This window comes from Nerophis lumbriciformis, linkage group LG08 (genome assembly GCF_033978685.3).
Source record: "Nerophis lumbriciformis linkage group LG08, RoL_Nlum_v2.1, whole genome shotgun sequence".
Taxonomy (NCBI): Eukaryota; Metazoa; Chordata; class Actinopteri; order Syngnathiformes; family Syngnathidae; genus Nerophis; species Nerophis lumbriciformis.
This window is the reverse complement of record NC_084555.2, coordinates 12,152,501-12,165,145: the sequence shown is the minus strand read 5'-3', so window position 1 is coordinate 12,165,145 and position 12,645 is coordinate 12,152,501. Positions and strand designations below refer to the sequence as shown.

The following is a 12,645-nucleotide window of genomic DNA, read 5'->3' as shown; positions in this document are numbered from 1 at the left end:
GAAGTGACGTCACTGATTATGAACGGGTTTCCTGTGGCTGTTCTTATTGCGAAATGTTGAAAATGTTATATCGCTCCCTGCTGGTTGATATCATTAGCGAGACTTGCGCAATGCAACGTCATACAGAGCGTGCTATTTTTATCAACAAAAGCTTGCATTTAAATAGTTTGTATTTTTGTTTTCAATACTCATAATTGATCATTTAAACATAATACATACATGCATATTTTTTACATTTTAAAATCGTAACTTAAATGGTAAATTATTTCTGAGCATTAAACACAATTACAAAACAGTTTATGCATCCATTTTTTAAATGAATGTAATCATATCATTAAATGACAAATTATTAGCATTAGAAAAAAAATTAGACAATCCATCCATTCTCTCTGGGTGAGTCCTGAACTGGGTCAAAACCAGCTAACTTTAGATCAGTATAAACAGGGAACATATACACGCACACACACACACACACACACACACACACACACACACACACACACACACACACACACACACAGAGAATCATCCATTTTCTACGACTTATTCCCTTCGGGTCGCGGGGGGCGCTGGAGCCTATCTCAGCTACAATCGGGCGGAAGGCGGAGTACACCCTGGACAAGTCGCCACCTCATCGCAGGGCCAACACAGATAGACAGACAACATTCACACACTAGGACCACACAGAGAATCACTAACAATCAAATAAAAAGCAAGGCAGACACTCTGCTTTGCATTATGGCAGCAGCTCTGTGCTCTTGTGTCATCCTTTTGTGTTTCCCTCTTGTTTTCATGTGTTATTATATATATATATATTTTTCATTTTTTTGGCTTTTGTTTCGGGACCCTTTGGGACTGTGTGACAAGGGGTGGCACTTTCGTGACTTCTGCTGTGCTTTTTTGTGGACTTCTGGATCTGCCTCCCGGGAGCCTTTTGGCCATGGAGACCAGCTGCTGGGTCTCTGCCACACCAGAGTCTGTTTAGAGAGACTGGAGGTGATGCAGATGAAGAGACAAGGCCGTGGAGCTAGCACTGAGCGCCTGGACGGACAGGCTTCACAGTGTCTTGGCTGAATGAGCAGGTATCGGACACCTCAGTCTCCTTGGACGTATCCTCGCTCATCCATGCGGACTGGACACTGGCCGAGAGTTGGTGGGCGGCCGAGAGTGGAGTCGGCTCTCTTGGTTGCTTTGTTGGGTCTGTTCCTGTCTCTGGCCATGCTCCCTACACTCCAGCAGACGATGGCGTGGAACACCGCAGAGACCACCACAGTGTACATGTTTCTTTTACTTTTTATTCATAGCTGTATGTAGAAATGGCTGGTTGCATCAGCTCTGCTCTTTTAATGTCTTTAATGTCCTTTGTGGTCTTTGATGTTTGAAGTTTCCCTCTTACACACATGTAAGAGCGATGTGTACTATGGCTATGAGTTGTTTTTTCCCTTGGTCTCAGTCTGGACCCCCTCTACAGGGGCCCAGGCTTAGACCGATTTTTTTTTCTCACCCCTCCATTGTTTACCTGTATCTCACCTTTTTTGTAAGGGGCGCCGGAAGTTGGCAGACCCGTCAGCGATCCTGTTCTGTCTCCCTGTAATGTTTGTCTGATCTTGAATGAGATTGTGCAGAAAATTTTAAGGCGCCGGAAGTTGGCAGACCCGTCAGCAATCCTGTTCTGTCTCTTTGTAATGTTTGTCTGATCTTGAATGGGATTGTGCTGAAAATTTTAATTTCCCCTCGGGGATTAATAAAGTATTTCTGATTCTGATTATGGGCGGAAGGCGGGATACACCCTGGACAATTCGCCACCTCATCGCAGGGCCAACACAGATAGACAACATTCACTCTCACATTCACACTAGGGCCACACAGAATCACTAACAATCAAATAAAAAGCAATTTTTTTTATAAACAATTTTTGCTGTATAAGCATACTACAGTTTATACATCATGTCACACAGTTCCATGGAAACAATATTTTTGTGACAGTTTTTAATTGCATTTTAGCATTCAAGCAACAATCCAACACAATCCAGCTTGGTTGTTTATGCAACATTACTGCAGAAGAAAATACAGTTTGAAAAAAAGCAGCAATATAATTCCTTAGATGCAAGCGGTGATTAAAGATGTCCGGCAGAAACTGGTTTTGATTCGTTTGAAGGTTTCTCAGTCATGCTTCAGCTTCCTAATCTTTCCCTTATGGTGGTCAATCTCTCGCTGAAGACGTTCAATCTCCTTTTTGTAGTGGTCGATTTCCTCCTGGTGGTGGTGTTTGAGTGAATCCAGCTGCTCTTTCTCCTTGTGCCTGGTTGTGCAGGTATGGTAAACATACAGGTGATGTGGGAGAGGACACTTGCAAAAGACCAAAGGTGCAAAAACCAAACAAAAACACGTAAACCAAACAAAAACATGGTAAATTATTAGCATACTTGCCAACCTTGAGACCACCAAATTCGGGAGATTTGGGGGGGGGGGGGGTTAAGGAGGGAGGAGTATATTTATAGCTAGAATTCACTGAAATTTAAGTATTTCTTATATATATATATATATATATATATATATATATATATATATATATATATATATATATATATATATATATATATGTATATAGCTAGAATTCACTGAAAGTCAAGTATATATATATATATATATATATATATATATATATATATATATATATATATATATATATATATATATATATATATATATATATATATATAGCTAGAATTCACTGAAAGTCAAGTATATATATATATATATATATATATATATATATATATATATATATATATATATATCAGTGACGTGCAGTCAGGGGAGGCAGGTGAGCCGGGGGGAAATTACAATTTTCAGCCCAATCCCATTCAAGATCAGACAAACATTACAGGGAGACAGAACAGGATCGCTGACGGGTCTGCCAACTTCCGGCACCCCTTACAAAAAAGATGGGATACAGGTAAACAATGGGGGGTGGGGTAAGGGGGGTGTATGTGAGAAAAAAAAAAACGGTCTAAGCCTGGGCCCCTGGAGAGGGGGTCCAGACTGAGGCCAAGGGAAAAAACAACTCATTGCCATAGCACACATCCCTCTTACATGTGTGTAAGAGGGAAACATCAAACATCAAAGACCACAAAGGACATTAAAGACATTAAAAGAGCAGAGCTGATGCAACCAGCCATTTCTACATACAGCTATGAATAAAAAGTAAAAGAAACATGTACACTGTGGTGGTCTCTGTGGTGTTCCACGCCATCGTCTGCTGGGGTGGAGGGAGCATGGCCAGAGACAGGAGCAGACCCAACAAAGCAACCAAGAGAGCCGACTCCACTCTCGGCCGCCCACCAACTCTCGGCCAGTGTCCAGTCCGCATGGATGAGCGAGGATACGTCCAAGGAGACTGAGGTGTCCGATACCTGCTCATTCAGCCAAGACACTGTGAAGCCTGTCCGTCCAGGCGCTCAGTGCTAGCTCCACAGCCCTGTCTCTTCATCTGCATCACCTCCAGTCTCTCCAAACAGACTCTGGTGTGGCAGAGACCCAGCAGCTGGTCTCCATGGCCAAAAGGCTCCCGGGAGGCAGATCCAGAAGTCCACAAAAAAGCACCGCAGAAGTCACTAAAGTGCCACCCCTTGTCACACAGGCCCAAAGGGTCCCGGACCAAAAGGCAAAAAAATAAATATATATATAATAACACATGAAAACAAGAGGGAAACACAAAAGGATGACACAAGAGCACAGAGCTCCTGCCATAATGCAAAGCAGAGTGTCTGCCTTGCTTTTTATTTGATTGTTAGTGATTCTCTGTGTGGTCCTAGTGTGTGAATGTGAGTGTGATGAGGTGCCGACTTGTCCAGGGTGTACCCCGCCTTTCGCCCATAATGCAAAACAGAGTGACTGTCTTGCTTTTTATTTGATTGTTAGTGATTCCCTGTGTGGCCCTAGTGTGTGAATGTGAGTGTGATGAGGTGGCGACTTGTCCAGGGTGTACCCCGCCTTCCGCCCGATTGTAGCTGAGATAGGCTCCATCCCCCACCCCCCCGCGACACCGAAGGGAGTAAGTGGTAGAAAATGGATGATTATGTGTGTGTGTGTGTGTACGCAGGCCCGGCCCTAACCAATCTGGCGCCCTAGGCAAGATTTTAGGTGGCGCCCCCCCACATCGGCAGTGAAGTGTATATACTCACAAGAACCCGAATAGCTTTGTCTTTGACCTTTTTTTTTTTTTTACTTACAACTATACCTAATATATAAAGGGGTGGAAAAGTGACTATTACCTGCAGGGCAAACATTAGCTAACCAGAAGGCAATAACAATGTAAACAAAAAACACCTGCTTAAAAGATCTAATACAAATGTCCCAAAAGGAATGTAAGGGGGAGTACTGTAATTACCTAACGTTACATTATTATTTTCCATAACAATTTAGCCCCCTCCACAATATTAACCCGACGTTAAAACAGAACTAGCTATTTATTGATTAGCAATTGCCGAATCATGTAACATTAGCTTAATGCTAAAAAGCCAGGTTACTATCACATTCTGTAACAGACAAATAATTTAATGTAGGCTAACGTTACCTACCTGCTACCTCTGTCTTTTCTCGTTTCTCCTCCTCTTCTTTTCTCTTTTTTCTTCCCTGGGCACCTGACAGTTTTGGCCGTTTTGACATCTTGTGTAGATTTTTTGATGTGGTGACGTCCAAAAAGAGTCATGATACGGGAAGGGAGGGGGTGCACCGTGCGGGGGGAGGGGGCGTAATGTTGTAACAAATAATATTTCTATTAAATAGGCTTTACTTTGCATTTTTGTTAACGTGGGATTATTTTTTGTATTTAGAAAAAATAGTACCAACTTTTTTTTTTTTTTTTTTTCTCCAACATTTGTGGCACTGGCGTGGCGCCCCCTGATGGACGGCGCCCTTAGCATTTGCCTATACGGCCTATGCCACGGGCCGGCCCTGTGTGTACGTTCCCTGTTTATACTGATCTAAAGTTAGCTGGTATTGACCCAGTTCAGGACTCGCCCAGAGAGAATGGATGGTGATGAGCTTCGTGCGTTGCGGTGGAGATGTAATCAAACTCTCGTCAGACACGTTTTACCTTTGGCCTTGTAGGTATATTTATTGTAGCAGCAGTGACGGAACTGCAATAATCAGGATAACTCATGACATATAACCCCGGAACAGGAAGCATAGGTGTCATATAACACAGAGGTAAACACTGCCTTCTAATGGACACAATGGGTAAGGGCGTACAACAGTTCCACACTTGACACCCCCACTCGCTCTTAGCTCATTGTAGTACATTATTTTTCATAGAAAATAAAACAACAAAAACACTTTTTGGCACACGTTATGCTTTTCTTGCACTCTAAGTGCCAAACAATTACTTAGCAAACTTCTTCAGTTGTAGCTTAGTGGCTGGTTTTGTCATCAAGACAGCAATCATGTTGTCATGTAGGACAATAATTCAAACATATTCTTCCACTATTCACAGTTTCACGTATGAAATGATATTTGATATCAAAATGTTTGCACCTTTGTCGGTTTACTGGATTTCTAGCCAGTGCAATATAGCTCCTTGATTGTCATCGTAAACCTTGGTTTGTGCATAATGACATTTATCAATACCCTTGAGTAACTGTTGCAAATACATACACTCCTGTATGGCTGACACTAAGGCCATGTATTCTGCCTCACAAGTAGAAAGTGCAACTGTCGGTTGCTTTCGACTCTTCCATGAAATGAGTGCACTTTTCTCACTTAGACTGGCACAGTACCCTGTGGTGCTAAGTCAACAGTACCACACTTAACAGATGGATTGTCTAATTTTGTTTCTAATGCTCATAATTTGTCATTTAATGATATGATTACATTCATTTTGAAAAATGGATGCATAAACTGTTTTGTAATTGTGTTTAATGCTCATAATTTACCATTTAAGTTACGATTTTAAAATGTTTCAAAATATGCATGTATGTATTATGTTTAAATGATCAATTATGAGTATTAAAAACAAAAATACAAACTAATTAAATGCAAGCTTTTGTTGATAAAATTAGCACGCTCTGTAGGACGTTGCATTGCGCAAGTCTCGCTAATGATATCAACCAGCAGGGAGCGATATAACATTTTCAACATTTCGCAATAAGAACAGCCACAGGAAACCCGTTCATAATCAGTGACGTCACTTCCTTCTACCCCTGCCTTTTGCCACCGGCGTCCCCGTCTATCTTTCTTTTTGCACATCATGGCGGACCGCTTCAACAAGGTAAGGAAAACCGCAGTACAATTTTTACTATTTTAAACCCTTGTCTGCCGATTTTGGGTGCATGCGTTTTCGCAAATACGCACCTAATGACTTTATTAAGCCACAGTGTCAAAACTGGGGTCACATTTTGTTTAAAAGTGTGGTTTAATGCCTTCTGCTTTTAGCTAGCTTCGCCAAATGGACAACATGGCAGCTAGGCTAGGAAAGCAACGATGGCGGCTAGCGAGCTCGCTTCAAATTGAAGCCGCGGTTAATTAAATTGTCAGCTTTTATGAAGTTTAATGGTCGTTAAATATATATTTCCGCATGTAATTATCAACCAAACTCCGTACTATTTCTTGGTTGCAATGGGACGGTCAATTGCCGCCCGCCCAGCGGCCATGTGCTTAATCTTAAGTCTTCTCTAAACCTTATGCTAACATTCTAAACAATGATTCGCATTTGACGTTTGATTTCTGAAACCTGATTTAAATGGGCATTATGTGCGTTTTATATTGTGACCTTTTGGGTTAAATCCTGTTTGATGTTACAGGTTCTGATACTGGATGGCAGAGGCCATCTGCTCGGTCGGCTGGCTGCCATTGTGGCTAAGCAGATCTTGCTCGGTAGGTGTCAAAATGTATAGTTACCTAAATGTTTGAAAATTTGGCATATCTGTAGACTTGTCCTTGATGATTTACCTGAACCAATCTTGAGTTTAACGACCTTGAGAAAATGTTCATGCACTACCATCTGAGACAAAATGGTATAAACAGATTTGCCATTTTCCCAAACAAATGTCGGATTCTCTAATTGATATATTTACTTGTTAAAGGACAGAAAATTGTGGTGGTCCGGTGTGAAGGCATCAACATCTCCGGCAACTTCTACCGTAACAAACGTAAGTTGGGTCGGACGTCATAAGGACCTGGCACCTGATTTAACTTTGTATATGATTTGTAATGTTTTTGGTCTCAAGACAGGGGTTTTGAAGTGAAGTGAGCAGTCCTTGACTTCTGGTGTAGTAGCTTGAGAAATAAATAAACTTGGGTTATGTTGAAGGTAATATGGATTGATTCACTCCTATAGTCAGGTGAGCAAAAAACTAAATGTGGCCAATTAGTTCCAGCATTGACAGTAGTAAAAATATTTCCATGAAGTAGAGAATATTTGTACACAGCTCACAAAAACTGCATGACTGTCTAAATGTTTTTTTTTACTCTAAACATCAAATACCCATAGTCATTTTAATGGTCATTTCACCTAAGTTACTTTGAATAATTCTACTGTAGATTACAGTACAAGTGTCATTGCTATGACTGTTGCCTGGCCACTATATGCAAATACTGTTTCACGTCCTGGGTGATTCCTCTAAATTAGTATTGGCATTCGATTTAAAACCATAGTCAAAGCTACAACCTTTAGCCGTCTATAGCGTTTGGTATTTTGCGATGTCATTCCACGTCCCTTGCGTCAAAGGTTTACCAATGTAGAGATGTGTAATTGATCAAGTTAAAGATGTGCATAATAAAGTTAGTCAACATGATTGTTGCAGGGAATATTCAAGATTGTTTATTGTCATATGTACAGTTAAACAGACGGTTTGCCGTACAATGAAAATTTTACTTTGCTAGTCCACCCTTCAACAAGTCACACGGTACTTAGCTAAAATAAAAAAAAAAAAGTATATACAAGGCACAGTAAGTAACATTACATTATTGCACATTCTGATTGACAGTCACCAGTATAAATATGGAGGTGACCTTGGGTCACAGCAACAGTTAGTGTCTTTAATGATCAAAGGTGTAAAGTGTCTACAGTGATGGTTCACAGTTCGGGGGTGGTCATGTTAGCTGTCTTTTGTTCAAAAAGAAAAAAGTAAAACGGGGGGGCGGGGGGAGGGTAGAGCTAGCTAGCTGCCTGATGGTAGGAGGCTAAAGAGACTGTGCTGGGGGTGTGTACTGTCCTTTATGATGTTGTGCTCTCCTGGTGGCCCTGGTAGAGTACATGTCCTGTAGTGAGGGGAAGGCTGCTCCTGATATACATAATAAAAAAATACATACTCCACTCTAATACACATAACATGTTTATGAGCCTACAATCACTTTTTCAGGGAGTACAGTAGGCCCTAAATCGTAAGTTAAAGTACCAATGATTGTCACACACACACTAGGTGTGGCGAAATTATTCTCTGCATTTAACCCATCACCCTTGATCACCCCCTGGGAGGTGAGGGGAGCAGTGGGCAGCAGCGGTGGCCGCGCCCGGGAATCATTTTTGGTGATTTAACCCCCAATTCCAACCCTTGATACTGAGTGCCAAGCAGGGAGGTAATGGGTCCCATTTTTATAGTCTTTGGTATGACTCGGCCGGGGTTTGAACCCACAACCTACCGATCTCAGGGCGCACACTCTAACCACTAGGCCACTGAGTAAGGATGTGATTCTTACGACTGTTGATCCGGTTCTGATTCTTGGAGGGACGTTTCGATTCCGAATAAATTATTGTAATATAATTGAAATAAACATTAAAAAAAGTTACAAAAGCTCTCCTTGACTGACGTGTATGTGCAGAAGAGTAAGCATGGAGATGGCCTAAAATGTATTTTTAAAAGGGATTTGAAGTCCCATACCTTGGAAACCCCTGTCTTGGATGAAGCTTACTTGGTTTATGGTGCTCTGCAACTCTACCCACGACGTTTTTCGGTGATGAGTGAACACTTGAATTTTGAGTGCTGCATGTAGATTTGTCTGTGATCAGTAGTATTTTTTTTTAGTTTTAATTGACCATGAGAATGTCCTACATGCACTACCATCTGAGACATCATATTGAGTTGAAATGGATCTTTGCAGTGTTCTGGATTCACCTCTTAATATTAGAACATGCCATGTCTTTGCAGTGAAGTACCTGGCTTTCCTGCGCAAGCGGATGAACACCAATCCCTCTCGAGGACCGTACCACTTCAGGGCTCCCAGCAGGATGTTCTGGAGAACTGTCAGAGGTGAGACAGAATAATGGGCCTTTCTGAAATATACTTGGTGTTTCTCTTTTCCTTAATGGTGGGAGAAAATGCTTTTTGCCACATTTAATTTCAAAGCACATTTTCCCCCACTTGACAGCCATGATTTCTATATATCTATTCTACTTCAGTGATTCTTCAGACAGTTTTTTTTACAAACTTAGTAAGTCCCTGAGCACTGCAGGGCTTTAAATCTTAGCCAATAGTGGTTTTTGCATAAGTTAAATTGTTTTGCACTGTTGAATTCATTTTGCTCAAAATTTTGTACGTAATGAATAGGAAAGTAACCACATTAGCTAGTACTTTCAATAGTTACGACAAAATACCACCAAAAGATGATGCAATATGTTACCCCTGTTTTGAAATGGTTTTATTCTCTATATAATGTGATATATATTGTCACAGGAGGCTGCAACATGTCACAGTATAGTTTTTAGGCCATATCCCGTCCCTGGTCTGCAGTAGTGACGAGGGACGTATATCAAGATTTTATCGGTACGATACCTGTATCGCTTTTCCTTATCAAATGCGTTGAATAGCCGTACTATGTCATTTGTGGGGGGAAAAGAGTATTTTAATCAGCATTTATACTAGCACAAATTTAAATCATAACGCCTCCAACATGATGCATTGTAACATCTCACAGCACGGAAGTCTTGACCCCTGTTTGAGTCAGTTGACTTTTTAAAGAAGTCAACTTTGTGCAGTGTAAGGTGAAATGCAGTTACGTCCTTGTGAAGACCACACAGATCATCACTGTTTTTCTATTCATTACAATTACTCAGATGGAAATATTTATGTATGGCATGCATTTGCAGAGCACATACCTTTTACGTGATGCATAAATCAATACAATCAATTAGCATTTTATGTGTGCATTTGGAAGAATAGGAATTATCTTGCACACAGAAGTTTTTGAGTGACAGACTGGAAACCATATTTAGTGTTGCGCTATCAGTGTGTGTGTGTGTGTAGTTTTATATAAATAAAAATTACTCGGTGAACAAAACTGCTCGGTCGTCCAGTCGAGAGACAGAGGGAACTGAAACATTTAAACCAGATGTCTTTTAATGCCACAAAAATGCGACGCAATCGAATGACGTCAGACAGCAGAGACCTGTCAGTCACAGCGGATGCTATCTTGCTTAAAAGCAACTTTATGGATTATATTACCTCAATATATAATTTTTGTGTGGATTAACAGATCACTAGGACAGTTGATAAAACGCGTCCGCGACTCGAGAGTAAAGTGCGTTCACTGACACGTGTGACTTTGAAGAACTTTTGAGAAAATATTGTTTTGACAAACTTGTTTATTTGTTATTCAAAGCTGATTTTAATGTAGCTGAACTGAATGACATCCATCCATAGATTTTCTACCGCTTCTCACTTTTGGGGTGGCTGGAGCTTATCCCTGTGTCATAATTACGGCGGTCAGCTGGAACAAAAAAACACCGCCTGCTGTATCTATCGTTGGTTCAGGATCTTCACGGTCCTAATGGGCCGGTAGTTTCCATCCCTAGTAGTGACAAACTTTTATTGAACACATGTATTAATTGAAAGCTGTATTTACCAGGCATGCTGCCCCATAAAACCAAGAGAGGCCAGGCTGCCCTGGATAGGATGAAGGTGTTTGATGGCATCCCCCCACCCTACAACAAGGTGATGTCATTGCGCAACACTGTGTCCCAAGTACTATGCGTCAATGATGCCCTAACCTTACCAAGCCTTGTTTGACTGATGTTTGAAATGAAACTACTTCTTCTGAGACCTACCACTTAGATCATATTTGCACTTTCCCCCTGAGGTTCTTTGGTATCTGATTTTTGTGTTTCGTTTCATCAGAGGAAGCGTATGGTGGTCCCAGCAGCGCTTAAAATCGTGCGCCTGAAGCCCACTCGTAAGGTGAGTCGACATGGAGGTTTCTTAATCTGTTGCTAAACGGTGATGAGCCCCAGTGTTCTAAATCTGATCATGCATTGATGAGAAACCACACTATACGGATTTGAGTCAGGAACATGTGCCTACAATGCGCATGGACTTTTCATTTTTAATGAACTGCTTTTTCTACTGCTACAGTTTGCCCTCCTGGGACGTTTGGCCCATGAGGTGGGCTGGAAATACCAGGCCATCACTGCCACCTTGGAGGAGAAGCGAAAAGTGAAGGCGGCGATGCACTATAAAAACAAAAAGGACACGATAAAGTTGACCAAACAAGCAGAGAAGAATGTCGAGAGCAAGATCGGTCAATATACAGATCTTCTGAAACAATTCGGAGTTCTTGTGTAAGCGTGTCCTAATAAACGCAAGTGAATCTTCATAAACAGTCTCCGATTTTTCAATACCGTTTAGATTTCATGGTTACTTGTTTTTTGACAGTAGTATAATACCATGCATGCATTAGTTTACCTGGAAACTGCTGAAACGTTTGAGACCCTAAGCGTTGCAGTACATGCAAAACTGATTTTTCTCCCACAGAGGGCAGTGTTGTACTTAAAAACGTCCATTTCTCCGGCTTTCTGAATGACGCAATAGACTGATAGTATTGAAATGCTTCTCTGCGGGGCAGCCTTCATTGTGTGCCTTTTTTTGCTGAAACTCCAGTGCTTTAAAAAACAAACGCCAATCTCCAGTGTAAATGGACTTGGTTAGTGCTTTAGCGATTACGGTAAACCAGCGATGGTCAATCTAGAATTATTCGCTGCACGCAAATTCAAGAGATTGACCAGGTAAATTGCAAATGCTGGATCCAGTTGACTAGGATTTAGGAGTACATCACTTCGCCTGACCCTGTAAGCCTAAAAGGCAGTAATGGGAGACATTTACTCAAACCATCTACAAATCTGCCATGTATATTCATATACTATATATTTCATACATTCAGTCTATTTCAAGGGTGTCAAACTCATTTTAGCTCAGGGGCGCATGGAGGAAAATCTATTGATCATGGCATAACGCAAAACTACAACTTCATATTGTTTTTTGTTTTGCCCATAATATAAGCATATTCTGAAAATGTCGACGTCACAAATCTTCCTGACAAAAGACGTTGAAAATTGAGGACCAAAAACTGGCGCAATTTCAAAAACACCATGAAGAACAATGAATTTACCAATCCATTAAATTTAAGTCACAGCCTATCTGGGATTGATCAAAATACATAAATACACATTATTCTAGATATCGAATACATCATTACCACATACTGCATTGATCGTAGTTTTTTTTATTGATAAAACTTCCTCACAAAGTTTTTTATGTATGTGTATATCCATCCATCCATCCATTTTCTACCGCTTAGCGGGGGGCGCTGGAGCCTATCTCAGCTACAATCGAGCGGAAGGCGGTGTACACCCTGGACAAGTCGCTACCTCAT

At 41.1% G+C, this 12,645-nt stretch overlaps 1 protein-coding gene and 2 non-coding genes across 3 annotated transcripts; all 3 read left to right on the top strand.

Moving 5' to 3' along the window:
- Positions 1-6,179: 6,179 nt before the first annotated feature.
- Positions 6,180-11,593, top strand: rpl13a (ribosomal protein L13a). Its single transcript, XM_061968286.2, has 7 exons — positions 6,180-6,271; positions 6,804-6,876; positions 7,086-7,151; positions 9,150-9,251; positions 10,846-10,931; positions 11,115-11,174; positions 11,349-11,593. Exons 1-7 carry the CDS (start codon positions 6,251-6,253, stop codon positions 11,556-11,558), a joined length of 618 nt encoding a protein of 205 aa, XP_061824270.1. The 5' UTR covers positions 6,180-6,250; the 3' UTR covers positions 11,559-11,593.
- LOC133612049 (small nucleolar RNA Z195/SNORD33/SNORD32 family) lies at positions 6,933-7,013 on the top strand. The gene has a single exon (XR_009816070.1). It is a non-coding gene; the product is annotated as a small nucleolar RNA Z195/SNORD33/SNORD32 family (small nucleolar RNA).
- LOC133612047 (small nucleolar RNA Z195/SNORD33/SNORD32 family) lies at positions 8,996-9,075 on the top strand. The gene has a single exon (XR_009816069.2). It is a non-coding gene; the product is annotated as a small nucleolar RNA Z195/SNORD33/SNORD32 family (small nucleolar RNA).
- Positions 11,594-12,645: the final 1,052 nt, after the last annotated feature.